General features: G+C 38.2%; 2 protein-coding genes across 2 annotated transcripts in view; both read left to right on the top strand.

Annotated features, from left to right (window-relative positions):
* The window catches only part of LOC134851795 (ribonuclease Z, mitochondrial-like), a 99,035-nt gene that overhangs the window by 56,537 nt on the left and 16,052 nt on the right, over positions 1-26,446 (top strand). The window lies entirely within an intron of this gene.
* On the top strand, positions 16,468-25,659 carry LOC134851134 (selenocysteine-specific elongation factor-like). The gene is made up of 5 exons (XM_063867086.1): positions 16,468-16,672; positions 18,031-18,142; positions 18,412-18,550; positions 23,635-23,900; positions 24,584-25,659. The coding sequence occupies exons 1-5, from the start codon at positions 16,478-16,480 to the stop codon at positions 25,606-25,608; spliced, it is 1,737 nt and encodes a 578-aa protein (XP_063723156.1). The 5' UTR covers positions 16,468-16,477; the 3' UTR covers positions 25,609-25,659.

Here is a 26,446-nt window from a genome sequence, read left to right as displayed (position 1 = left end):
CAAAAGAAGGGGGTAGCGTTCTCCCCCTCCTCAAACTGAAGGGCCCAGACGAAATGAGATTGGGTGGCCATGTGTTTTACGGGAAATTCGGCTCTAAATAGGACAAAATGGGACTTTTTATGAGTTAAATGAAAAGTTTGGCTAAAAGAACAGGTTACAAAATATTCAAAACAAATTATTGAAAGTTTATACCAAAAATTACTCACGTTTTAAAAGTAACTTGAATGTAGTAGATATGAAATAGGAATGATGCGCACAGCCCAAAATCGAATGTCCTATAATCCAGCAAATATTTGCAGTAAATATTTGTCGGAGACGAACGAATCGAAGCATGTGCATAATAGGGACCCAAAATGGTCGAAATTAAATACCAAGATGAGAATGATGAAGATATTTGAAATAATAAGAAAAGTTCAAGTAAAAGGGGATTTTGAATAAAACTATGTAGGTTTTGGATGCATTCCGGTAATAATTGCGACATGCCCTTCCCCTTTGTGGGGCCCCTCATGTTGCTGCCAATACTGGAGGTAAATAGCTTCCGATCCGTTTTGACCATGTTTATTCCCCGCGACGTAATTCCATTTCGGGGGATTTAGGTCGGTCCGGTACTCGTATATATGTACCCCGAGCATTTCGGCGAGCAGGTGCATGTCGGAATCAATGACCCCACGTGATAGTAACGTCGCATTGGGATCGTGAAAAGGATAATAGAACGAATCCAAACGTCCTCGTTCACGCAATTGCTGATCCTCTAAGGTCCGTTGCAAGCGGTACGACTGTACTTTTCTCCCGGTAATAAGGTAATGTAGGCAATCCAATAAACAAGAAGAAAGAGTGCAAGCGCCTTCGATCGTAATGGGTTCGTGCGTGTTGACGTTGGCACTATCGCAGTCTTGGGTGGCGATAGGTTTTTTCCCGGCAACGAAGACAGGGACACGAGGTTTATGCGATCGATTTCCCTTTGCTTTCTTCACCGGCGTCATAATCGTCCGGCATATTCGTTCGCGAGTCTTGGACGATAAATGTCGCATAGGAACCTCGTCAGATAGGATCATCCGGGCTTCAATACATTTAATGCGCTCGAAACAGACATTTCGACAGACATCACGGAGGTCTCCCTCTATGAAATACTTCGATCGCGCTTCTTGGTGTAGATCGTTAGAGTTCCCCCGATGACTTAAGGTTGACCTATGTAAATTACGTAACACGGGGGTGACGTTAAGCTTGTGGAGAACGATTTTCCCATCTCGGCGTAGGTATCCATCCACGAGGGAATACTTCTTCGCTCTAAGGCAGAAGGCGGTTCTTTTGTTTCGGGCAAGGCCGGGGGGTATTTTCCGTCGTTCTTTCGGGGTAGCGCGGAGATATTGGGATATTTGGGTATATAATTCAAAATCCATGATAAAGATGATGAATCGAATAATATGTAATAAGATGAAGAAACCGTTTAGAACGCTACCGAATGATTGATTGGTAAATAATAAAATAGTTAAGTTAAGATTGAATTAAACTCGTGTTTAATTAAGTTCGTGGGATTAATCCCCCTCTTTAGTGAAAATAGTGAATGCAATAGCTCCCGCCAACCCCCCCCCCCCCCCCCCCCCCCCCAACTCGGGAACTATAAGGGCGAACTTTATGAAATTTAATGGAGTGATACTAGAGATGATTTGACCCGGGCATGCAAAGCGCCGGACCCGCTTGACCCCCTGGGGGCCGAGTGATAACGGTTCCCGGAAGTGCAAATGGCCCCACCGGAAACCCTTAACTAATGATCCGATTGAGCTCATTTTTAAATATGTGGTAGCCCTGGATGAGGGAAGCTTAAGTTTGGAATTCCAGATCTCCAAGGTCACCCCGGCCCGATTTATGCCCTAAACAAACAAACCCCCACACGACTCCCGGAGGCTACTTCTCGACCCCCAATGACCCTAGGGAGCTGAAACTTGGAGGGATGGTAGATAGTGACATGGTCTATCGTATATTAGGATGATGACCCTACTGGGTGACAATGGCACGGGCTATTAGCACTTGGGAATATCACCCCTTTTAGGTGTTAATGGGCTATTTGCGAAAAATAATGCGCGAGGGCATATCGATTTCATGGCTTATATGTGTAGTATAACCCACCCCGGTAAAAAGGACCCCTATAGGTCTCAGCTCCCGGTTGACCTTTCTGGTGCTAATTGACCTTTCCCGGGAAAAGTGATAATGAACCTTAAAAGTGGGATAACTTGAGAAGTATTTGTCGGATATGGATGAAACTTGGTAGGTACGACCCCATGTGACCTCGAACCGATTATGGGAGACTTGACCCCGGGTTGACCTTTACTTGACCTTTTGGAATTTTAGCCCCGAAACCCCTAAAATTAGCACCGGAAAGTAGCCCAAATCATATGTCTCGTAATCAGGGGAGTTAATAGAGATATGTTATTGATATTGGGTGACAATTTGCGTGCATAGGAAATTAGTTAGGCATTTCCTGGAATTCGATGGAATATCTTGGCTTAATGTATAGTGGTATATTGTTGGATTTAATACGAGTTAGTTAAATAAACATTGGGTTAAATTTTGACTTGGCGAATGAACTATTAATAGAAATGCGTCAATGGCACAGAAAAGTAGTCGCATATTAATTTGGCAATATGACAGAGGGAATAGGGAATTAATTAACATAAATATTAGAAATGTACTGGATATTCCATTGGCTTCTGGGAGATGTTTTTTTTGGCTCAATTGGACACTAGTTGGGGGAATGACTTAACCTGAAGGTCGATTAGGTTGAAATTTGAATAGGTTATGCATGGGAAATTTTGGATTATGATAATTAGGAAATTAAGTCCTTTGTGAATTTACCCTAAGTGTGGGAGACGGGAAAAGTTACGGGAAAGTTAAATAAAGTCCTTGGTAATGTTGATATGTAAATATAGCTTGGATTGAGTTGAAGTTGCATTTGCTATTTGTTTTGCATAGCTTTGATTGGCATTTGGAACCTGGCATTTAAATTAATGTGATCATGCCGAGTTTATGAACTGGAACGTTGCGTAGGAGGCATAAAGGTAAATGCTAAGACTTATAAGGGGATGGCATCTCTAACTAAAACTAAGGGTAAATAGACTTAAGGTACGAACGTTCCGGTCGACCTTTGCGACAAAAACAGAACAAAAATTAGGAGAGACTAATCAAGTTGGTTAGAAAAAGTTACGAAAAACCTTAAAGGAACAACTTCGCGAAAGTTGTTAATTTATCGGGTAGGGTAATTTTTCTAAGTACTTTCAAGAAGAAAGTGAAACTCAGAGAGGCACCTCTGGAAGTTGATACTAGTGAAGTGTTGATAACTGTTAGAGGCAGTTAGTTAATTAATAATAATCGCAAACCCTTCTCCTTAATTGAACGAATAATCTTTATCTGGGCCAATTATAGGCCATTCTGTAGTTGGATTATATTTATCTCTTAATTCATTCTTATTATCGAAAGTGTTGTTGCGAGCGATTATCGATTGACGAGAGAGGTACAGCCGGAAGAGCACCAAAAAAGGGGGCGAGCAACATAATACGATACAGACCGGCTATCCACCAAATTAACCCTTTTGGGATTGTGAACAGCACTGGTACTTGGTTGCCCCACCGACCCAGTGTAAAAGGGAAACATATAGCGGCGACACGAAGTAGAGTGAAAGGTCGGCCTAGAGATATTGTGAATTCCACACGTTTACATCTTTTATCAATTTTTCAATGTCTTTAGATGTTTTTCGTGGTCGGTTTCTGTATTGTGCTCTCTGCCGATGATAAGTAGTCTGGGTCATTGTTTTTTTGTGATTTTTAAAAGTCTTTGATTCCGCCCACTAATGTTTTGCTTCCCGAACTGATTGTGGCTTTCTTTTAACATACGCTGTCCGAAATTGCCGAACGAGTTTTTCATTGACATAAGGATATATGTCAAATATCAAAATATTGCTCTGTGCCATCATAATTTATTTCAGGGTTTTCACCCTGGCATCTCATAATATGCTTTTTCACGTCCGATGCCGATTCTGCACCGGGAACATTTTTGTGAATTTCCTACAGTTAATCAATCGGAACACGTGTGATATTGGAATTTCAAGTTCTCGATTGCATTCATTCAGAAGAGCGTATTTTGCAATTTGGTAATCGCCAAAGATCTTTTCCGAGCAGAGTTCACGCTCAATAGTTACATACAGTGCATCAACGTTGCGGCTATCTGACTCTGATTTTGAAGAAACATTATCCTCTCTGTCAGTGTAGATGTTCTGATGTGGTGATTCTGAAACCATGTATACTCTGCTTTGAGACCCTTCAGCAACTTGATCGTCAGATCCAGAACAGGTATCTAATTCATCCAGTTTATTGGTCTTTTGTACTTCTTCATCGTCAGCAAACTCAACATAATTGTACAAAACTTCTGGTTCGTAATTCTCACCAGTTTCATTGGGTTACTTTCATTGGGGTCTTTCTGAGGTAGAAATTCAGATGCTTTGTCCAACCTGCTTTCAGTCAGGCGATTCTCAAACAAGATTTTGAGAGTTTTGCTGGATATTGGGATATTCGTTATTAAGGACATTCATTATATTGTGAATAGTTTGAGGATATTCGACATTAGGATATTCGATAATAGGGTTATTAGATATTTTGAGACTATTATGAGGATATTCAGTATCAGAATATTGGTTAGGATATTCGATGTTACAGTTTGAAAACTTGCACACCGCTTCATCGTTTGGGAGATCTGCATTAGAGCAGGTTGAAGTTGTCACTGCATAAGCAAGCGTCTTCCATTGCACAGTGCAACCCCTTTGAATTGGATTCAGTGAGGTTGGTTTTTCATGTTTAAAACATTTTGGCCACATTTTTTGCGTTTTTCTGACTATCCTTGGTATACTTTGCCGGGCCAGATAACTCGTTAACTCGTCTGTTCCGTCTGTGAACAATTTTTTCCTAAAACAATGTCGTCTCTAGGATTTCCACACACGGTCTTGCGAAGCTATCCCTTTTACCGTGCTAAAGCAGGGGGCACTAAGGCTCGGTATTAACGACAATCCCGAAAGGGTTATGTTAGTGGTGACCGATTGGATTACACTTGAGCAGGGTGTCCCACAGGGCACTGTCCTTGGCCCTCTAATATTCAATCTCTACATTAACGATCTCAACAAACAAATTGACAAAACATGTAAAATAGTTCAATATGCGGATGATACATTACTATTCTGCGAAAATGACGATCCACAAAAAGCTATTAAAGCACTCGAAGCCAATTGCAGTCTATTATCAAATTATTTTTTAGAACACTCACTTCAATTGAATGCAAAAAAAAACAGAACTCATCGTTTTCAGCAAAAAACATTCAAGAAAAAAGGATGAAAAGTATACTATAACTCTAGATGATAAAATAATTGAGGAAAAAACCAATGTTAAATACCTAGGAGTAGTTTTAGATCAGTTTCTCACATTCCAAGATGAAATCAAAAATATTCTCAGGAAAATGGCATGCGGAATAAAAACACTTCAATCAATCAAAAAGCCATTGCCAGTGAAAACAAGACTCTTGATAATGCATGCACTGGTAATTAGTCATTTGCATTACCCAGCAATTCTCTTAAGTGGAATATCCGCTAACCTAATGATATCTCTGGAAAAACAATTAAGCTGGGCAGTAAAAACTTGCTGCGATCGTGTAAAATACAACTCATCTTCAGACTTGAAGCTAAAACACAATATATTACCAGTAACAATGTTTCTGGACTATAAAATATTATGTCACTTTTGGAAAATACAACATCAATTATTGCCAGCCTATTATAACATTGAGTATGATAACCACCAAATAGACATTAATACAAGAAACAAAAAATTATATTTCGGCGACAGATACAATGGGCAATACATAGAAAATTCCTTCTTTAAAAAGTCCGTCATAATCTGGAACAAACTAACAGATGATTAAAGTCAACTTTAAAGACATAGTAACATACAGAAAAGCAAAAATAAAATTCAAAAATTATTATTTATTATTATTTAAAGAAGACCCCTCTGTGGCAACTCATGGTAAAGTTTCATGGAAAAGCTTCAAGTTTATATAATAACATTTATTTACCAACCATCTTGAAGCTCTCAGGTGAAAAGTAATCATCGATAATTGTAATCGAGTTTGTTTTGTTTATTGTTATTGTAACTATGTGTATCTAATGATGTTATAATATTTTTATGAACTGAAAGGAAAAAAAACAGAAAACATTTGACATACACTTGTGTATTGAAATTAATTTCGATGTGCAATTAAAGTGTTATTATTTTTTTTTAGTTGTCCTCTACTGTATTCTATTGCTCCCCCTTGGTCAGTGATGCTCTTGCTCGCTATATCTCGCTTGAAGTCGCGTACAACGAATTCCCTTTTGGCAAATGAATTCAATATATATAAGTCCGAATACAAAGGGCCTACTAGTTCGGCCAGAGTATAATTTATTAATATACAACAGAATGGTTTGCGATCTGTACACGCTTAACAATTTCTTCTGCGTACTCGGTCAGTACACGCGTCGATTAAGCTCTCTGACTTTTGCTAGCTTCTACTCTAACTAATATTCCACAAGGCACTTCGACTTGCGTTCTTACTTCACTCGCTGTGAAACAATTAACTGAGTTCAGATAGCGACCACAACTGGGACCTACTGAATCTTACGTTCGTTAACTCGTTCTACCTTCAAAATCCGCTCTCGAACCTCCACTTCTTATCTCTATTTGCGCTCCGTTTTTGTTAGTAGTGTAGTAGTAGGGCTTTTGTGCTCGTAGCACAAGGGGTTTCCCCCTGTCAGTTTTACTTCTACAGTCATTCATTGTGCAATCGCAAGCAATTCTCCATGTGCACTTGTTCATTTGTTCGTAGTCCTTCTCAAATTTTCTCCAAAATAACCACAATATTCGCTTCTTCAGTCTGCTTGTTTCTCTCACGTCAATTTTGATCACATTCGCTAGCCGACATGTTTGGTAAAAGAATTCGTCCTCCAAAAATTTCTCTTTCGGCCTCTCGAGCTGAAACATACAACCGCGCGAGGAACAGGAATACGATGGAATATTCAACATGTCAACATCGTAATTTTTCGATAAAATTTTTGACAGCAACAGAAGGTTGTTGATCTGTATATACATTGGCAGTGGCAATAGTGAAATTTCGATTAACCGATCTTTGTACGAATCCATATGCGGAATTATCCATTTAACTATACGCCTTTGCACATTTTCAAGCTCCGTAATAATGTATTTACTCAATCCATAACATGGACTTGCGTACGTGAGTATTGGTACGATCATAGATTTATACAAATCCAGTTTAGCTTTTTGTCCAAGATTCACGAGGACAAAAAGTCACGCCACTTCATATCGGTGTTGTCATCCCCTTAAGCACAACCGCCCCCTATGGTTTTCCCTTTTACCTACTCCCCCTGTCAAAGCTGACGGGTTCTAACTCCGGGGGTTTTATCGACTTGTTCACGTTTCGTAAATACATCCCCCTGCGGTTGGTATCGTAAATCGGGTAAGTAACCGAAGTCGTATGATTCTTATCAGTTAAATCCCCCTACGCTACTTACTTAAATACCAGCTGACTTCGGTGTCAAATCCTGACCCAAGCAACAAAGTCGTACGATCCCAATAAACTAATCATAACCCGATTTTGAACCAAATTTACTAATATTTTCCCTATCATGTTAGGATAAAATACACGGTCGGGGATAAGTTTTGCTTTTATACTCGGTAGTACCCCCATGACCCAATTTACCCTAGGCACATAATTCCGTGCATGTACAATCCCATAGCAATTAGCTACCTACAGGTATAAACCGTTTTCCGTTTGCTTAATCCCAGCCAGAGTTAGAGGGGGAAATGTCCGGTTAAAAGTGCATTTTTCTTCGATTTTATTTCTACTACTTTATTTAGCTTTAAGTCAACTTTTCAATCTTTCTACTTTGTTTACCCTTAGCTAACAGCCATCCGATTAAGCTATTTAGACCTCGTAACGAGAAATGAAATACCTAAACTTAAACGAAGGTAACGATACCCAAGCAGAAAATACGCTAAGTCGAAAGTTTGCTAGAATTACCAATTCTACAGTCTTCCCTTCTAGTCTATTATTCTCCCGAATAATTTTGGGCTTTTCTCTCCCCCTTTTTTTACCATTAAATACTGAATTACTGACTATATACAATCTATACTTTATTTAGGTGTAAGCTATAGTTAAGTTTAAGTTTAAGCTATAAGTTTAATCAGTTCCTTCCTTTATAAATTCCTTGGTTATTAGCGAGAGTTTATAAACTGTCCTCTCCTAATTTTCGGCCCCCGAATTGGTTGAGGATTCGTCATATTCGTCTGACCAATTCCCCTCTCTCCATTGGGCCTGGAGCGCTCGATATTCCTCCTCCCCAATGGTATGTCTGATTTCGTCAAAGAGGTCCCTAATTTTGGGCCTATCACTGGGCCTCGTCCTCCTACCCCTTGCTATGTCGGAGAGGGAAATTCAGTGGGTGCTTGCAGAGTCCTCATCACTCTCCTAACTGAGAAATCTCTCCCGCCCAGACTTCTCCGAAGGCGGTTGACCCTCGGTCGAGCAAGTGTCAGTTGCCGGGTCCCGGGCTGGCTCATGTACATGAAATTGGCCCGCAGTTGAGCAACTCTCTAGATCGGGCTCCCCCGGATTGAACTTCCAGAGAGCTGTGCTCACATCTGGCACCGTCTATTCGACTCTAGGGTAGTGTCGGAAAGGCCGTGGGGCACCGTGCCCCCGCAGAAACAACCGGAACTCATGCCAGGAGGCGGTGTCTGCCAATAGGTGCAGGGAGGCACCACTCTTCGGTGAGAGAGTTATATACTCATCTTCTTCCTGGTAGTCTAGGATGGTGAAGAAGGCTCGGAGGATGAAGAATCTCCACACAATTGTCATTTTGGCGACTTTTTTTTCTTTTGGTAATTTAGAGAATTTATTAAAATTCGACGGTTCCTTAACGACTGAATTTTGATAGTAACAATGCACGGTTTCAGCCTTCGTGGTTCTCTTTTTCCTTTATCTTCACCTGTTCAGATGTTCGTATCGAGGCGACACAACGGCCCGTTAATCAATCGTTTGCTTTTATTTAAGATTGTAATCTGTCATGTTCGTCGGTTAACCTCTGGGTGGGTCAAACAAAATCTGTCATGTTCGTCGGTTAACATGCAAGCCTGGCCTCGAAAGTCTTGTATGCTATGAATTAGCCTGAGCTTGCGCTAAATTAACCTGATTAAGTCATTAATGTCCCTCAACTTCTTTAATGTCGCCTAACGCATCCTACTAAATTGTATCGTGTGATCGCAAACCTCTAGTCAGTACCCGTCAAATAAAAGCACGTAGGGTTATACCATGAATGAGGGGTCAGCTGAGCTGACTCGGGGACATGACTGCTATCAAGTTACTCCTCACGGTGTGATCCAACCTCATCCGTTTAGATAGATATGAATGTTTGAAACGAAGTAGTGATATCCATGAGGTGGGGTCACACCCTAGTATAGTAGCACCGAATACGATGAGCATTATATCGAGTTCATGAATATATAAAATGTTTTAGACTCACAACCGGTCGGACTGGTTCTCACCCTCCTGGTCGCCTCATCCTCCCCTCCTCACAGGGTGGTGTCCATCAGCGCGCTTGTACCGATCCGGGGTCCACGTCCAGAAACCCCCTTCCACTTGCCTCGCACATAGTTAAAGCCTCGTCCCATAAGCGGTGTGCTCGACGCCCCACTTCCTTCTGTGATCCTTGTAAGGTTCACTTCATCGAATGATGAGCTAGCGGGTACTCTGGGGGGTAGGTATATCTGCCCAGAGAACGAATCATCTCTGGAGGGTCCCTGGGGATAACTGTTGGGTCTCTGTGATCCACCCTCGTAGTTGGGGTCATATCTAGGTGGCGGCACCCCTCGATGTTTCCTAGTGGCGCACAACAGTAGGAGTCCTCGATGTCCGCGCCTCGTTGGCGACGCCTATTAATTCCCAGTAAACGCGCCCTCCTTGAAAAACAACGCCAGTACACGCAGCCTAATATTAAAAAGACTGCGACCAGCAACCAGATCACCAGTCCCAGTTGCACAGGTCCGCTGCGCATCATCTGCCAATGAAAAGGGGTATGTTTGCGTAAAATTTCATCAGCAAAGGGCTTGGCAATCTCCGATAGGGCTTCTTCGTCCACCGACCCCTCGGAGATCTTCGGCAACCTCTCGTAAGATCTTCGGTATCATGACTCCTGGGAGGTTCTTTTCAGCTTCCTCCAAAGTCGCAAACAAGGTCCGGATCAACGGGTGTTGTCTGATCGTCACCGTTAATCCAGCCTCGTACTGGCAGGTCCGTGGGTCTGGCACTAGAACCAAAGCACCGTCTGGCGCTTCGATCCTAACAGTTGTAAGAGTACGCCGGACTAGATCTGAGGCTTTGTTCTCAGTTGCTTTTATGAATAGCTTCCTGCCAAGCAACGTACTAGATACACTATCGTCGGCCACCAACTCAACGTGGCCCTCAGTAAAGCAGGGCTTGTCACAACAAAGTCCATCGACCAGGGACAGTGACAAACTTTCAAGTACTCCAAATTTTCCATCGACATAGCTCATCCTTTGCTGTCAGCGAACATTGGATCATGAACGACGTTCGGTTGCGGGAACGACGTTGTTAGAGATAGCCCGAAGTTTCTCAGTCGTATGAGCTACCTTTAAGGAATTTAACGTCTTCTTTGACACTTTGAACAGCTCTTGTTCCTCTATCTCGACAGGAATTTTAAACCAAGCGTCGCCTTTCACGTATTCAGCCGTCTTGTCTCGCTTTTTCAACTACGCCCTTCCACGTCTTCAACCCTTTTCCTTTGATTGCTTTTCTACCCTTTTCTTTCCAGATCTTCCTTCGAGAACTCCTTCATCACTGTTCATTGCTTTTCGAATGGGAGCTTATTGTATTGAGGTGTAAACTTGATTTAACTGAAAAGATCTGATACATGTAATTATATCATGAAGCAAGACAAACCCTATGATAGATGCTAACAAAACCATGCAAATACAAAAAAAACGTGCACGAAGATCAAAATTGAAGAAACATTAACACCGAGGTGCACGAACGCACTTTCCAAATTCTGAATATGGCAAGCAAGCAAAAAGGGCCAAACTGCAAAATACCTTTCTCGTCAACAAAGATTACACTAAGAAAATTAAATTTAACTAAAACAACTAAAGCCCAAACAAATACTACTAACAACAGCTAAAGTAATTTCTAAATCAAAAACAAATCACATGAGCGCACGAATGAAAATAAACACACAAAACAAAAATAGCACACAAAATGGCAACAACACTAAGCTCATGTTCATGCTTTGTCTTCTCTAGCATCTTCAAATTTTTCTTTTTTCCAATCTCCACATACTCCCATCCAATCCGTTATACAAGGTCCCCCTTCCTTCGCGCACTTTCCCCTCACAGCATTAAGCAGACACACTTCCTGCTCTTTCAAATACACTTCCTCACAGGAAAAACTGCAGTAGACAAGAGAAAACAAGAAAAACAGGGCAATTTTCATTTTTTCGACATTTTCTGAATAATTAAGATACATTAAGAAGCTTCAAATAAAATAAATTGAATTTTTAGTCCCATTTCCAAAATCTGAACTAAATATCCGTGATGAGCTTGACGACTTCCTTAAACAGCTCGCTAAAATGTGGGAACAACCCAGCCTATTTTTCCATTTGGGTTTCTCTTCAAACTTCACAAAAAGCGATGCAACTTCATCAAGTAAAAACGAGGTTTCTTTGGCAAAACAAGAACTTACATCATTGCGCAAATATGCAGCCTCATTTCCTCATGAACAACAACAAAAATACAATTTAAGGCAGAAACGAGCACCCGTCCTTGCTATTGCAGCCATAGCATCAGTTAGACTTTTCGGAGGCGGAATTCTACTAGGAAAAACAGCAGATTGTGGATTACGAGGAATTTTTGGACCTTGCAATGACAAGTCTAAAGAAAATGCTGAAAACATTGTCAGAATCTCCGACTTCGCCAGCCAATAGCTGAAAACGTCTATATACTTGCAGAAAATGCAGATGTATGGTAACAAGTGAATTGAACTCGATCAAACAGACACAAGATGAAATGATACAAATCCAAAATCGAAACTGGGTGGTAATTCAAGAAGTATTCAAACAAAAAGAGGCTTGATGATGAAAACAGAGTGACCAATCTTTACTGATAACTTTTTAAAATAAATTCGATGAGCGTAAACAATAACCAATAGAGTGATCAGCTTGATAATCAAGAGTGATCAGCTTGATTTGAATTAAAAGTCTCTGCCGAAACTTCTTTCTGTTGCCTCTGAACTTTTTACAGGAATACCGCCCTTCGATCAACGACATCCGATATAACTCTCGGGTACAGAACTTCCCTCGTCAATTGGAAAGCGACTTCTGTAATAGCAAACTCGGTAACATTCAGAGCAACCTTCAGAGACCTCATAGAATTATATTGAGTTTTGACAAATGCCAATTATTTTTGCCATTACGCCAATTGTTTGTTGCCTTATGTAAACAATAAAGAGTTCTAATTAAGAGAGCAGTATTAAAGAGAGATTCAGTAAAACTACCAGCTTTGATGACTAAAATTGAGTTTTTGTAATCAATTTTATTCAAAACAGAGTTCAGACATATAGAGTGATCAGCTTGATAATCAAGAGTGATCCGCTTGAAGGGGTAACCATCACGAGGCACATCCCTGAGATGAAGGTACTGTGATATTCAGCCAGACACGACATGAGCTACGTAATACACAATCAATCCAGAAATTATATTCTAATCGACCAAGCCATCAATGGTATATAATATTGGTCTTACCCTATCTGCTCGATGCAGAGATGGAGCTGCTTTTGGTCTTATGTTTGCATTTAAAGATATTTAAAGAGAAGAAGAATTGTGTTCCTTAACTTCCACCTTGGCCGATTATATCCACGCTTCCGAATCTAATTCTGTTGGTTTGTGAACAGAGGTAAATGTCTCATTTCATTGAGCATTTCATTGATGTCTCTTTTCTTGAACAATTTTCACACTTGTTTCTTGAACGCCTGTGATTTTTTCAACTGTCAATTGATTTGTTTGAAATTGCACATTGTCAAACTCTGCCTCATTTCTGTTCTCGATTGTTAAGTTTTTGAGAGCAGAATTGTTTTAAGAGAAAACGTAAATAGATGGATGGATAGGTTGGTGTATATATGGATGGAACTTGCCGTTGGATGGTGGTTTAATGGTTGGACTGTTGTTGAACTCGCTGTAGAGTTACTGGGAAGAAACTGATAATGTATTTTACGGACACATTGACAGAAAAGAGCCTATTTCGGGAAAAGGTTCTAGCAAGTTTGTTCGTATAATTTTTTCATTAATTTTAAGTTCGATTGCTAATTTTAAGTGAAATTGAGTAGTGAAACAGTGGCTGGATGGGTTGGGCTTTGGTTGTAACATTTGGTGTTGTCAATAAAGAGTCTAAATTTTAGAAGTCTGAGAGAAAATAGAAAATGCTCGAAATTCGACGAGACATGATTTTACCCCCCTTGAAAGTGACAGAATTTATCTTGTATTCTAAGTTTGCGAAAAGCTTGAGTTCGAAATTCGGAGTCCCGAATTATTGCGGGAGTATTGTCTGGTGTCCTTCAAAAAAGTTTGAGCAATATTTGAGTTGTTCAAAGTTTGTTTACGACCAACCCCTCGTTTAAGTAAACAAAAAATGTCGAGTTATTTCCTAACTATTTCCATCCAAAAATCATGCAAAACATTTCAAACAATCAGTGACCTCCTCACTTCTTAACGCCTAGTTTACTACTACAATGCTACTTGACTAGAACCTTTTTCGGAGAAATTTATTCAGTCTGATAGTCTGGTGCATTGTCATCAAAATTTAAAACAGTATTTCATCTGGACTAATTGGTCGTAAAGTTTGGGGGTTTCAAAAAAAACTAATTTGACCAAGTTGAGATGATTAGTTCGCGACAAATTTGAAACTATTGACTAATAGGTTTTTTCTGCGGTGAAATTTTTAGGTTCAGAATTTACTCCTTATTGAGTTGAGGCTGGATATTTCGTGTTTGGGAAAGCTTCAAAAAAAATTTTGCTATACTTTGTGAAGATGAGTTTTCAGGCTACTTATTCGGTGAAGTGAGATGGGAGTTATTGATAAGACCCCAAATTTGTAGTGCCATTTTTTTCAGGTAACGAAGTTGTAAATTAAATTTACGTTTTGCTGAGCTCAGTATGGCTGAGTTCAATCAAGTATCCCTGGTGCTTTTTTATATTTTAATTTTTGCTGTGGTTTATGTAAATATATTGATTGTTAATATTTTAATTTATGTTATATAAAATACACATGTTTCGGGAATTGGTTTCTCAAGTTGAAAGATGAACTAAGTTTTTATCTCACCCGTTTTTAATGAGCCACTTTGTTTGCTATCTTTTCAAAATGAGCATTTTGTATATCAGGCAAATATTGTATCTTTTAGCGAAAGCGTATCTGGATGGAACATTGAGGATCTTGGTAACTATTCCCTACTTAGCATAAAATGGCGTTCAAATTTAAAAATTTAAAATTGCCAAATTTAAAATGCTTAGACCATGAATTAGTCATTTGAGGGATGGATTTTTTTAAAAAGTAGAATAAGGAGGATAGTTAATAAGATCCAACAGTGATTAACGTAAAAGAATCAGAAGATCGTGAATTGACTTCTACACGCTTAGGTAAATTTTTAATCATGGGTTATTTTGGATAAAGTGTTATTTCGTAGTATCTAGAGTTTTAGTTAGTCCTTTTTGAGTTTTTAAGTAATTACACTGGCGAGAGCAAGCGGCTTGTAATCGGGAACTAAACTTTTCCGGGTAACAACTTTTCTTATAAATCTGATCTGTAAGAAGTTGACCTTGCTTTATTATAGAAGCTAAACAAACTCCAGGCTTCTTCCTCTTAGCTGAGAGTTAATGCGGTTGCCTTTGCACCCTAAGTTATGAAGTATGAGTCCCGCAGGACCTTAATTTTTCAGAATGTAGGAAATTGATGTTTTTTGGTAGCATTGGAATTGCCTACTTTCGTCTGTCTGCATGTATACCGGCTTAGTTGCCACATCTCTTTGTTGATTTAATCCTGCAATATATGAATTAACTAACCCTGACTCAGTATACTTTCGGCCAGATGGTTGCGCTAATGATTTATCGGATTAACAAACTTTTTTCGATTGAAAGTCAAAATGTGATTATCATTTCGAACATTTTCTAATTGTTTGTGGCCTAAAGAAAGTTTACTTAGTCGCCAAAAATTTTTTCGGACATCAATTATTGGCCTTTTCCCGGCTCGATGGGCGTCTACTCACATATTGTCGGCTTTGAGGCCGCTTGCTTGGTAAATAAAAAAATCTTAATAAATGATGGTGTTTTTGTTTTTCGACCGTTATTTCGAAATAGTTTTCCATTTTTTGCCAAATGAAATCTATTTTTTTCTTAGCTGTTCCCTCTCGTGTTCTTTTCGCTATGTTGCAATGCTACGCTTGCGCTGTGTCGTAAGTGATGCGAAACTCAGCTTCGCTTCTTTGTAAAACGGTAAAAATAACATTTCGTAGGAATTCGATGCCACACCGACCAGAAGATACCCCTTTGATACTGGGAGCTTTTCGACTCCCCTCCCCCCACATTTCAAAATTTCATTTTCTCAATTGTTTTTCGTGTTATTAAGGCTAAACGCGTGGTGTTACGAAGAAAGGTGTGAAGAAAAATAGTTAATTTGTTCACCGTGCAAAATTTCTTTACATTTTGACAACGTAAATTTGGTTTTTCAAAACTGAAAGTCAAATGGTAAAAAAGCCTGACACTTTAGCTGTTAATTTTTGCGAAGAGCAGTTTCGTTTATTGACACCAGTGAGTTTGCGAAGCTTCTTTTTTTCTAACCTAACTAGCAAATATAAGTGTTCATTGAAAGTGGAATGTGTTCACTTATTTGGTGGCACTTTTGTTGTAATCACGATCTGTAGCATTGGAAATTTCATAGCATCTGTTCTCTGCTTTATTTGTGACTAGTGTTTGTGATTTATTAAGCCTCGGTGGCTGAGTGATTAGTGGTGAGAATCATAATCTCTAGGTCGCAAATAGAATCCGAGACGTAGCCGCGTTTTTTGCTAATTCGAGGCTTATTTCTAATTTTTCTGATTGCTTGTTTTAGAGCTGCTTTTTTTCGTGTTCTGGCTAGTTTTGCAACTGAGCGAGGATATTGCAACGTACGCATAATTCAACTGTACCATTTCTGATAACCTTTTCAACCTGCATGTTATCAGATTTTTAGCAATGATTTTTTCAAAGGATTTATTCTAATCTATACGCGCTAAATTATTTCTTGAATAATGAAAAAAATATAACATTCGTTTGATTTCAGATTATTTTGACTGAATGACGTCCTGTCCTGTGAAGAACATCAATATTGGAGTGTTGGGTCATGTAGACAGTGGCAAGACATCTCTCTGCAAGCGACTCAGTACTGTTGCATCTACTGCCTGTTTCGACAAGAACCCACAGAGTCAAGAGAGAGGAATCACCCTTGACTTGGGGTTCTCCTCTTTCATGTTGCCCTTGAACACACAAGAGGTAAGGCAAGTTAGGATCAAGTTAAAATCCTGAAATACCTCTTCCCCCCAATTGACCAAATTAAGATCATCCATCGCAGCGTTCCATTTGAATTAAATTTGGAAAGCGTGTTAAATGTTTTTTTTGTGTGATTAGCTGAAAAGTCGAACTCAGAACAAAGTTAGCATCTTCCCCAGGGCGGATTTAAGGGGGGGGGGTATGTGAGTTTGCGAACCTTATTTTTTTCTAACCTAACTTGCAAATAAAAGTGTTCATTGAGAGTTATCACTTATTTGGAAATTTCTCAGCAGCATTGGGAATTGCATAGCATCTGTTCTGTACTTTATTTGTGGCTAATGTTTAATCTTTAATCTTCTGTGTACTAATAAGCTTCGGTGGCTGAGTATTTAGTGTGTGTGACTCTTAATCTCAAGGTCGCAGGTTCGAGTCTCAGATGTAGCGATTTTTTACTAAATCGAGGCTTATTTATGCTTTTTCTTATTGTACTTTATGAAGCGTTTGCTTTTTGTCGTGTTTGCTTCTGTGCTAAAAAAAGTTCAAAACCAATCATTTTTTATTCTTTAACGTTTTCAATTGTCTGTTGACTCTGTTTTGTTTGATTGTTCGCTGAAGTTAAACAAGAGCAGACGGGACAAAAGGATAGCCGGTTGATGTGCAACTAGCTCAAAATGTTCCGTCCGTAAATTTCAATTTTTTTATACGTTGTGATGATGAAAGGATCTGAAGTTAAGACTAGATTTTTGTTTTTTTTTCCAAATATTCATAGTTATAAAGCAGCGTTTTTTGGAAAACAGTATTTTTTTTTTCAAAAATGGCTAATTATAAAAAAAAATACAATAATGTTTTTTTGATTGTTTTCAATTATTTTGCAGTATTTTTTGTTCGATTTTTTTTTCTCAAAATGGAGTTGAAAAAACTTTGAAAACTATTTTAATTAGATTTTTCAGGGCTTGAATAAAAATGCATGGCTTATGTACCACTAATTTGCGACTATCTTTCTACAATAAGCCTGCTAGCTCAATTTACTCGCTCGAAGTTAGACGAAAGTTCAAAAATTCAAACCGATTTTTCCCGACACTGGGAAAAATGTTTGGAAGTTTCTAATTGTCGTTCGAATCACGATTGAAAGGGCTTCAATATGATACATCACTCGACCCATTTCGATGATTATTTGATTTTTCCGGCCCAATTTGCTAATTAAGTATTCTGTTTGACGCATTGTTAGGTTGCCTTTGACAATTATGGAGAAAGTTTTGAGTTGAGATTTGTCTAGTTATAGCAATTGCAGTGGTCGGAACATTGTGTGCTTCTTGAAAAGCAAGCGCTGCTGTTTCTGATTCTTTAGTTTTCGTTTTTAGGGTATAACTTTGCCTTCTGAGATCCAAGTGACTCTCGTGGACTGTCCAGGGCATGCATCTCTAATCAGGACCATCATAGGAGGAGCCAGCATCATAGACCTCATAATTCTCGGTAAACTATTAGCCTTCCACTCTCAATTATGAACTAGTCCACAGACTTTAATTTTCTGAGAAATCTTAAACCAGGATTCTCACTTTCTTTAATTTAGGTCTTAATAGCTTAAATTTTTGATGCGCTTCTTCGGCCGAATTTAATCGACCATAAGTTGAACTGATTTGATGTGTTTAGTCTAACTTTTCAAAAATTTGTACATTTTATTTGCGTATAACTGGCAGAAAATGAGCAGCTCAATATGGCTGATTTAACATTGTTGATTGTAGTGGTGGATGCGCAGAAGGGAGTCCAGACCCAGACTGCGGAGTGCATGGTGCTGGCCGAGATCTTGTCCTCCTCTAGTTTGGAGAAGATGCGACTAGTGGTGGTGCTAAACAAGACAGACTTGTTCCCAAAACAGAGTAGGTTAGGTTAGAACATGGAGCAAGTTATCCTCCTCCCCCTATAGCGATTTAGGATGCAGGATGCTAACTTGTTTCTAAGTTCGAAAAATCGGTCAAGCAGAATCGCTGGGAACCAACGGCTTAGCATTGAAATATTGGTTTGGACGATATTATTTTGGTCTATTTAGGGAGATATTCAGTTGCTCCTAGAATATTAATAAACTATTGCATATAGGTTTTAATCAAAAACATCAGCAGTGCTTTCTTGTTATTTGAATATTTATTATTTTATTATTTGGACGTTTTTTTTTATTAGCCCTCGGTCCTACTCAGTGCAGGACCATGATTGGGGGAGGGGGGATGACATTCATTACTTTGCGTTGAACGACGCGTTCCTTGCCCCACTCGGCCACGGCCGCTCAATTTTTGGCTGTTCTGCACAGCCCCCCTCCCCCACCTTAGATTTTCTTCCAACTTTCAAAAAACTACTTTAACATTGTCAGAATGCAAATGAAACTCGGCATAGTTAACAAGCTAACCATTTGTTCTTCGAGCGGGCGGAGGGGGGGAGTGGAGTGTGTGAAGTTTCGGAGAAATGACCTCTCACTTTATAGAGAAGTCATTTCCCACTTTTTGGTTCAAAATAAGAATATGATTGGATATCGCACGATGTCACGCGATATCGCGCGATGTCATATCACGAGATCAGATCGCAAAAGGCGGTTAACTTTCCATATATATAGAAGTTGATTTACTACTCTTTTATCGCTCTCTAATTTAACTGTTAATTATTACCAGTTTTGCTGCCAACCTGTGAAAGGTTATGGGCCCAGCTGCTTAAATAAATGTCAGAAGTCAAGATTGGTTGACTTAACGAAAAAATACTGAGAGAGCAAGCTGTAAAGTGTTGACACAGTTAAAGTCACAAAAAAAAGACAAACGAGGAAAAAGAAGATAGTGAACTGGCAGACAGACAACAGAGCAATACAAAGAGTCAGTGAGACAGGGCATTGAGACAATTCAGTGATCAGTGAAGTCTGGAGTCACACGGAAAGCTGAAAGAAGCACACGAAAGAGAGATACACACAAAGAAAAAGAGAGAGAGAGAGAGAGAGAGAAAGAGAAAGAGTAAGAGAGAAAGAAAAAAAAACAGTGATAGATAGAAACTGACAAACTGTTCATTTTGATAAACTCATTTGATGTGGTGTTTTATAAATTTGTAGATACTTGTTGTTGCTTGGGGGGATCGTAATCCGTCGCTGCGAGATCTGAACTCCAATCAGATTTTAAAAATAGAAGTTCAACAAAAAAAACACTCCAAATTTCTATTGTGCTAAAATATATTGCTATGTATGAAGTCTGTGAAGTAACCTTAGCTTTGCTACATCGCTGATGTGTTATTCAGTACGCTTACCGTTAGGTTTTGGATCAGGCTTAGGTAATGAGATACATGATTACTTATATTATGCGCTGCGTTATGTTTGCTGATATAATATAGTCTGAATTTTTGCTCATTGAAAAGTACGTGGAACATAAGATATATTTGTTCAGAGCAAAACGGCTTAGGTGAAAAATGTCTAAGTCAGAGAGAATAGTGTTTTCAGGAAAAGAAGAAGACTTCTTGTATTTTGCAGAGCAATTTGAGGCTAGAATTTTTCATCTTAAATTGAATAAAGTTATCAATAGAGAAGTAGATGAAAGATTTTGCACCCAGTGTTAGGAACAATGCTACTGTAGAACAGAGAGAAGCATCTTCAAGAAAAGGGAGGGAAATTTTAGGTGAAAAAGAATGGCATGTTTGGTATGAGTTGGTGCAATGTTTAGACAAAAAATCTGTTTTGTTTTTAAGACCTTATAAAGGCAAGGGAAGTAAGGCTTGGGAAATTTTGTGCAAAAGGTTCAAAAGCGCCGAGATACCTAGACTGCAGCAATTGATTTCAGATTTAACTTCGATAAGAATGAAAGCTAATGAGAGTGTAGTCGATTATATCACTAGAGCTGAAGAGTTGCAGTATAATTTAGATGAAGTAGACGAGGGTTTAAGTGAAAAGATGTTTGTGTCAATCATTCTTAAAGGCCTACCAAAAGAGTTCAATACGTTTTGTACCTTGGTTAATTTTAGCAAAGATGATAAGAGTTTGAACGAAATTAAGAAAGATTTGCTAAACTTTGAAAGTGATCATAGAAATGAGAAGGAGGAGACTGAACATTCGTTTATTTCGAGAATAAAAACATGTTTTAGGTGCAATAAGACAGGACACATAGCAGCTCATTGTAGATCTAAGTTAGTGAATAAGGTTAACCAGTCATCTGGTGATAGACCTCCTGTGAAATGTTTCAGTTGCTTAGAAATAGGACACATAGCTAGGGATTGTAAGAAGGAATTTGAGAGAAAAAGCGTGAGAGAAGACCAGCTGTTAGCTGAAACTAATGAAACTCATTTTAGCTTTTACAACTCGGCTGAGAGAGTCGACGGTAACCTAGTTATAGATTCAGGCGCAACATGCAGTATGATAAAGGATAAAAAATTATTTGTTGAGCTTGACCAGAGTTTTAGCGAAACTGTTGAAAACGCTAACAAAACGGAGTCTAAGATTTTAGGTAAAGGAAGAGTTGAATTTTTTGTGAAAGATTGTCAAGGAAATTCGAAAAAAATTTCAATGAGTGATTGTTTCTATGTGCCAGAAAACTCAGAGAAAATTTAGTGTCAGTCTCAAAACTTACTAGAGGAGGAGCTAAAGTAGTTTTTGGAGAAAAGTCATGTATTGAGCAAGGAAATGGGACTGTTTATCCACTTAGTGATCGAGGTAATCTTTTCATTTGGAAAATAATAGGATTTGGAAATCACAAAAAATTAAGTGTTGAAAAAATGCAAAACAATTCTTCTGAGTTCAGAGTCAGTAAGACTTATTTTTGCAGAGAAACAGAAAAGAAGAATTTTAATGAGCAAAAGGAGAACTTGATAAAAGACGATGATATAAGGAAAGAAGTTGAGCTGAAAAATGAACCTAGTGCCCATCCAAAATCTAAAACGTCCTTAAATGAACGAGGCAAAGAGGAGTCGAGAAACTTATGCGAGGTTGAGAAATTTCAGAGTATTGACATGAAGTTAGGTTCAAAGCTAAGGGAGCGTAAGAAGTTTGAAAGCAGAGCAGGCAAATTGATACGGATATTTGACATAGGACAGAAAAAAAGTAATATTGCTCTTAACAAACATCGTATGGGACATGGTAAAACTGAACCTCCAGACTAGTGTAGGCTATGATTTAGTACTTATTTTGAAAGGAGGAGTGTTAAGTTTCGGAGAAATGACCTCTCACTTTATAGAGAAGTCATTTCCCACTTTTTGGTTCAAAATAAGAATATGATTGGATATCGCACGATGTCACGCGATATCGCGCGATGTCATATCACGAGATCAGATCTCAACAGGCGGTTAACTTTCCATATATATAGAAGTTGATTTACTACTCTTTTATCGCTCTCTAATTTAACTGTTGATTAGTACCAGTTTTGCTGCCAACCTGTGAAAGAGTGTAGTGGGAAAGACCCCAATTTTTTGTTGGGATTAATGGTGTTGAATCTTAAGACAGTGTGCTCTGGAAAAAAAGTGATATTGAAAATAATATATAAAAACTCAGGAATGATGAGCCAAAAAATCTAAGTTATTTCGGAATTCATGTGACTGATCGTTTGACAGTGAGGTTAGTTGTCCTATTATTGGGAAGATTCATTTCAAATATTTCGCTTGTCTCTTCATTTTATCTCATGTTCTACGGCCTTCGAAAGTTTCAGTAGAGAGATTTTTGGCATATTTGTTTTGATTTTTTTCATGCTCTCAAATTTTAAATTCAAAATCTGAAAAAAAGGTTTCAATCAAAAGAAAAAGTTGTGGGGATATCCCCCTCTCAAGTGGCTGTTACCTAAAATCGATCGAAAAAAATATGGCCTCAAAAAGCCCATTCTTTGACATTTCGGTTAATTTTTTAAACTTTTTCTAAAAAACTACCCTGCCAAATTGAAGATAAAGGGTTTGACCGAAAGAAAAAATTAACTCTGCGAATCTTACCTGCAAGAGCGGCTATGGCCTGTGTTTTGAAACAAAATATGGCCTTAAAAAAAGTCCAATTTTTGAAATTTTACCGGTTTTTCAAAAACTGACCTGCTGATTCTGAGGTTGATAGTTCATTAAAACTTACATGGTGCTTAGATTTTTTCCTGCGTAATCTGATATGGAGAAACGCTGATATGGACTTCGGATAATTTTTTAAGAAATTGTGTCACTATTCTCAATAGTTTTTAGCTAAATCTGATATTAAGGGTTCAATCTAACAAATCAGGTAAGAAATTTTCAATCTAAAAATCATGGTGTAAAGCTTAAAAGAAAAAGTTTTTGGATTTAGGAAAAGTCAAATTTTTTGAAGTTTGATCGATTTTTGGGATCTTCTTCACTTTTTTCGAAAACTACCCAGCCAAATCTGAGAGAAAGGCTTTAATTGGAAGAGCGAGTAGTAGTTTTCTCTTTTTTACTATTTGGTTAATCAACTAATAGAGCAGAGAAGCTCTAGGGTTCAGCGTAAAGTTCATTTTTTGGAAATTTGAAAATTACGCATGTTTCAGTAATATATCATTAAAAATATCAGAAAATGTATATCCAGCATTAGCTGCGCCACTAGCTTTTTTTCCGAGCGACTGTGGCGTAGATGCGGTGACATGAGACTCTTAATCAACAGGTCGGATATTTATATCTGGAACATTTAAATAGTTTTTTTGGTCGATTTTTTGCTGCATTACATTGGCAATTTGATAAAAACTATAGCTGCTTTGGTGGCTAGTGTTATTTCACTTTGTTTGGCGTGTTTAGAGCTCTTTTTTGCATTTTTCTCGCTTGTGTTTGCGAAGGGCAGCTTCGCCTCATTGTAATTACTAGGACACTTTTCATCACTAGAACACAATTGTACAACGTGGACATATGATTCGTAACGCTTTTATTACAACTTTTGATGAAAACTTTTGTTGTGCCCGTAAAATTGAATATAAGCGTTTGAAACTTGAATTATCATATTGCAAAGAAAAAACGTTTTTGAACTCAAAGTTGTATTTCAGGGTGGAAAAAGTGGAAAAGATGAAGAAAAAGCTGCGTGCTACATTCAGACAAACAGTATTTGGAGAAAACGTGGAATTAGTTCCCTTTTCGTGCAACGAGGAAGATCAAAACGAAGTAGATGAAGCGTCAAAAGTGAATGGGAATCTGTCAGATATTCTGAAGGTGTATGTCATAGAAGCGATTCGAACTAGACTAGAAATGAGCAAAGCGGGAAATGCTTCTGAGCAGTTTATGTTCGCAGTTGATCATTGCTTCTCAATTAAAGGTGCCTAAATAAGTGGTGATTGAGTGGAAGATGAGGATACATATTAGGTAGACTAAGTCCTCGGGGACAAGAAGTTGCTTTCGGTAACATTGAGTAGTTCCATCTGGCTGGTCTGCTGAACTGGTCTAGTGTTCGATCCCCTTCTTGGGCGACAGATGTTTGCGTGCTTTGCGCTAGCAATTAGCCATTTCAGTTTGCAATTAGATTTAAGTTTGATAGTTCTAAAATAAAACGTTTGATAATTGAAGAAAAAAAACGAGTTATTCCAGAAGATTTTAAGGTCGATCTAAATCTGTTTTTTTTCTTCTCAAAAATAACTTTATTTCTTCAATTTTCAAACGTTCTCTTCATTTTTGAAAAATTAGAATAGGAAATCATTATAACGGCAATCAACACTGAGCAAGTTTGATTGCAAAATGAAATGACTAATTGCTAGCGCGATTAACGAAAAATTTTGTTGCCCAATGAGGGAAAGAGCGCTAGATTGTTACAGCGAAAAACTTGATTTTAAAGTGAAAGTTGTCTGATTACCATCTCCATTAAACTGCTTTGGAATGAATCGTAAACCTCTTACCAGTTAAAAAAGGCATGTTTTGGCCACGAAATATCTAGATTATAGAGGAACACATTTTGCGGGAAAACAATCTGTGAGAGATAAAAAAATATTTTGGCTTGTTTTCCAGGTCAAGGCACGGTTATGACTGGCACTTGTCTTCTGGGAAAAACATCAGTGAATGACAAAATAGAGATCGCTTCCCTGTCTATGGAGAAAAAAGTCAAATCTATCCAAGTATTCCGAAAACCAGTCACTTCAATCCAGAAAGGTGATAGAGCTGGAATATGTGTCACACAATTCGAATCATCGGCTCTAGAACGAGGCCTAGTTTGCTACCCTGGGTTGTTACGTAATATCTACGGTTGCATAATGAGGCTACATAAGGTCAGGTTTTTCAAAGGAAGTATTGCGTCGAATTCTAAATTTCACGTGGTAGTTGGTCATGAAACTGTGATGGCTAAAGTAACGTTGTTTTCGTCAACATCACAAGATCAGAAAACATTCGACGAATCGAAAGAATATCAGTTTTGCTCAGAGTTTTCCGAAATTGAACCCGAGAACACATCTAAAACAAACGGCCCAGTGTTTATGTTGCTTCAATTCGAGAAACCAATTTTATCCTCGCCGAACTCAATACTGATAGGCTCAAAACTAGACTCGGATATTCTATCTAACACATGCAGAATTGCTTTTTATGGAAAACCAGATGTCGTTTTTCATGAGGCAAATTACAGCGAAACATTCTTGAGCAACTTGAAAGTTTTCAAGCCGAAACAGAAACAAGGTGCGATTGACCGAATTTTCTCTGAAGATTCTGTCATTTGTAAAAATATGCTCAAAAAGGAAACAAATATTGAAAAGTTTCTCAGACTCAAAGTCGATTTTTCAACGGGTGATAAAGGAATTATTATCGGGGGTTTTGGACAAGGCGGAAAGCTCAAAATCCAAATCACAGGAGCTCAAATGTCGGAAGCGTTGAAATCATCGGGACCTGTAAAACGAAACAAAAATGACAAAAATTCACTAGCTCCGGAATTGGGAGATCCGGAATTGAGTTCTTTTTCTTCTGCAGACAAAACGCCGGTTGTTGTTACATTGAGGTTTAAAAAGATGATTTTTGCGGGTTCAAACTCAAATAAAATAGTTCAGTAGTATACCTTCCAATGATATTCAAGTTTGTGTATAATGATTTCAGCTATATCAAATAGGTTTAATTTAAAGTTAGATATACACAAGATTAGCCCATTGCTGTTGGCCCAGAATGTTTTGATTAAAGTAAAAAATCGAGAAATGATGAAAAACAAAGCATTCAGACCAGTTTTCTTGATAATATTTCGAGTTTTAATGTTTTTTAGGTTGCCAAAATCGGCTGAACAAAAGTAAAGCATTTGAGCCTCTTAGCGAGACTAGTTGGAGCAAAAAGGATAAAAAGAAGAATTTCTTTTATATGAGACTTATTCAGATACTAAGAAAATATTGATGATGGTGCTCGAATCTGATTAGTTGAAACTATAATCGAAAGCAAAAAAGAAATATCAGCGTTTTCAATGCAAGCAAGCCTAATTGACTATTGGGCCGTATAACAGAAAAGACCATCATATCAGAATATGACAGAATATCAACGGAATCCGGAAATTTGTTTGATTTTTTTGTGAATGTGATTTAGAAGTCGAATGGTTCAGTATTGTACAGAGTTGGTAAAAAATGGTTAAAAGGCACACCGTTATCAGTAAATTTTGGCTTTTTTCAATTAATCAAAAGTACGCTGAAACTACTTTGATAATTGATGAGAAATATACATCAAAGAAGCCTCTTACACAGCCCAACAAAGTTCTAAAGGCGTTAAGTCTCCAAAAACCTGTATAAGAAAAAATAATTTTGCTTGATAGTCAAGAAATGTAATTTTTACGATATAAAACCTAATTTTAAACAACTTACGCAAATTTTTGTAGATTTAACCCTTCTAGAATTTTGTTGGACTGTAGACTGG

The sequence above is a fragment of the Symsagittifera roscoffensis genome, chromosome 7 (genome assembly GCF_963678635.1).
Source record: "Symsagittifera roscoffensis chromosome 7, txSymRosc1.1, whole genome shotgun sequence".
Classification (NCBI taxonomy): Eukaryota; Metazoa; Xenacoelomorpha; order Acoela; family Convolutidae; genus Symsagittifera; species Symsagittifera roscoffensis.
The sequence above is the reverse complement of the archived record's forward strand: the minus strand, read 5'-3'. Positions and strand labels throughout refer to the sequence as shown.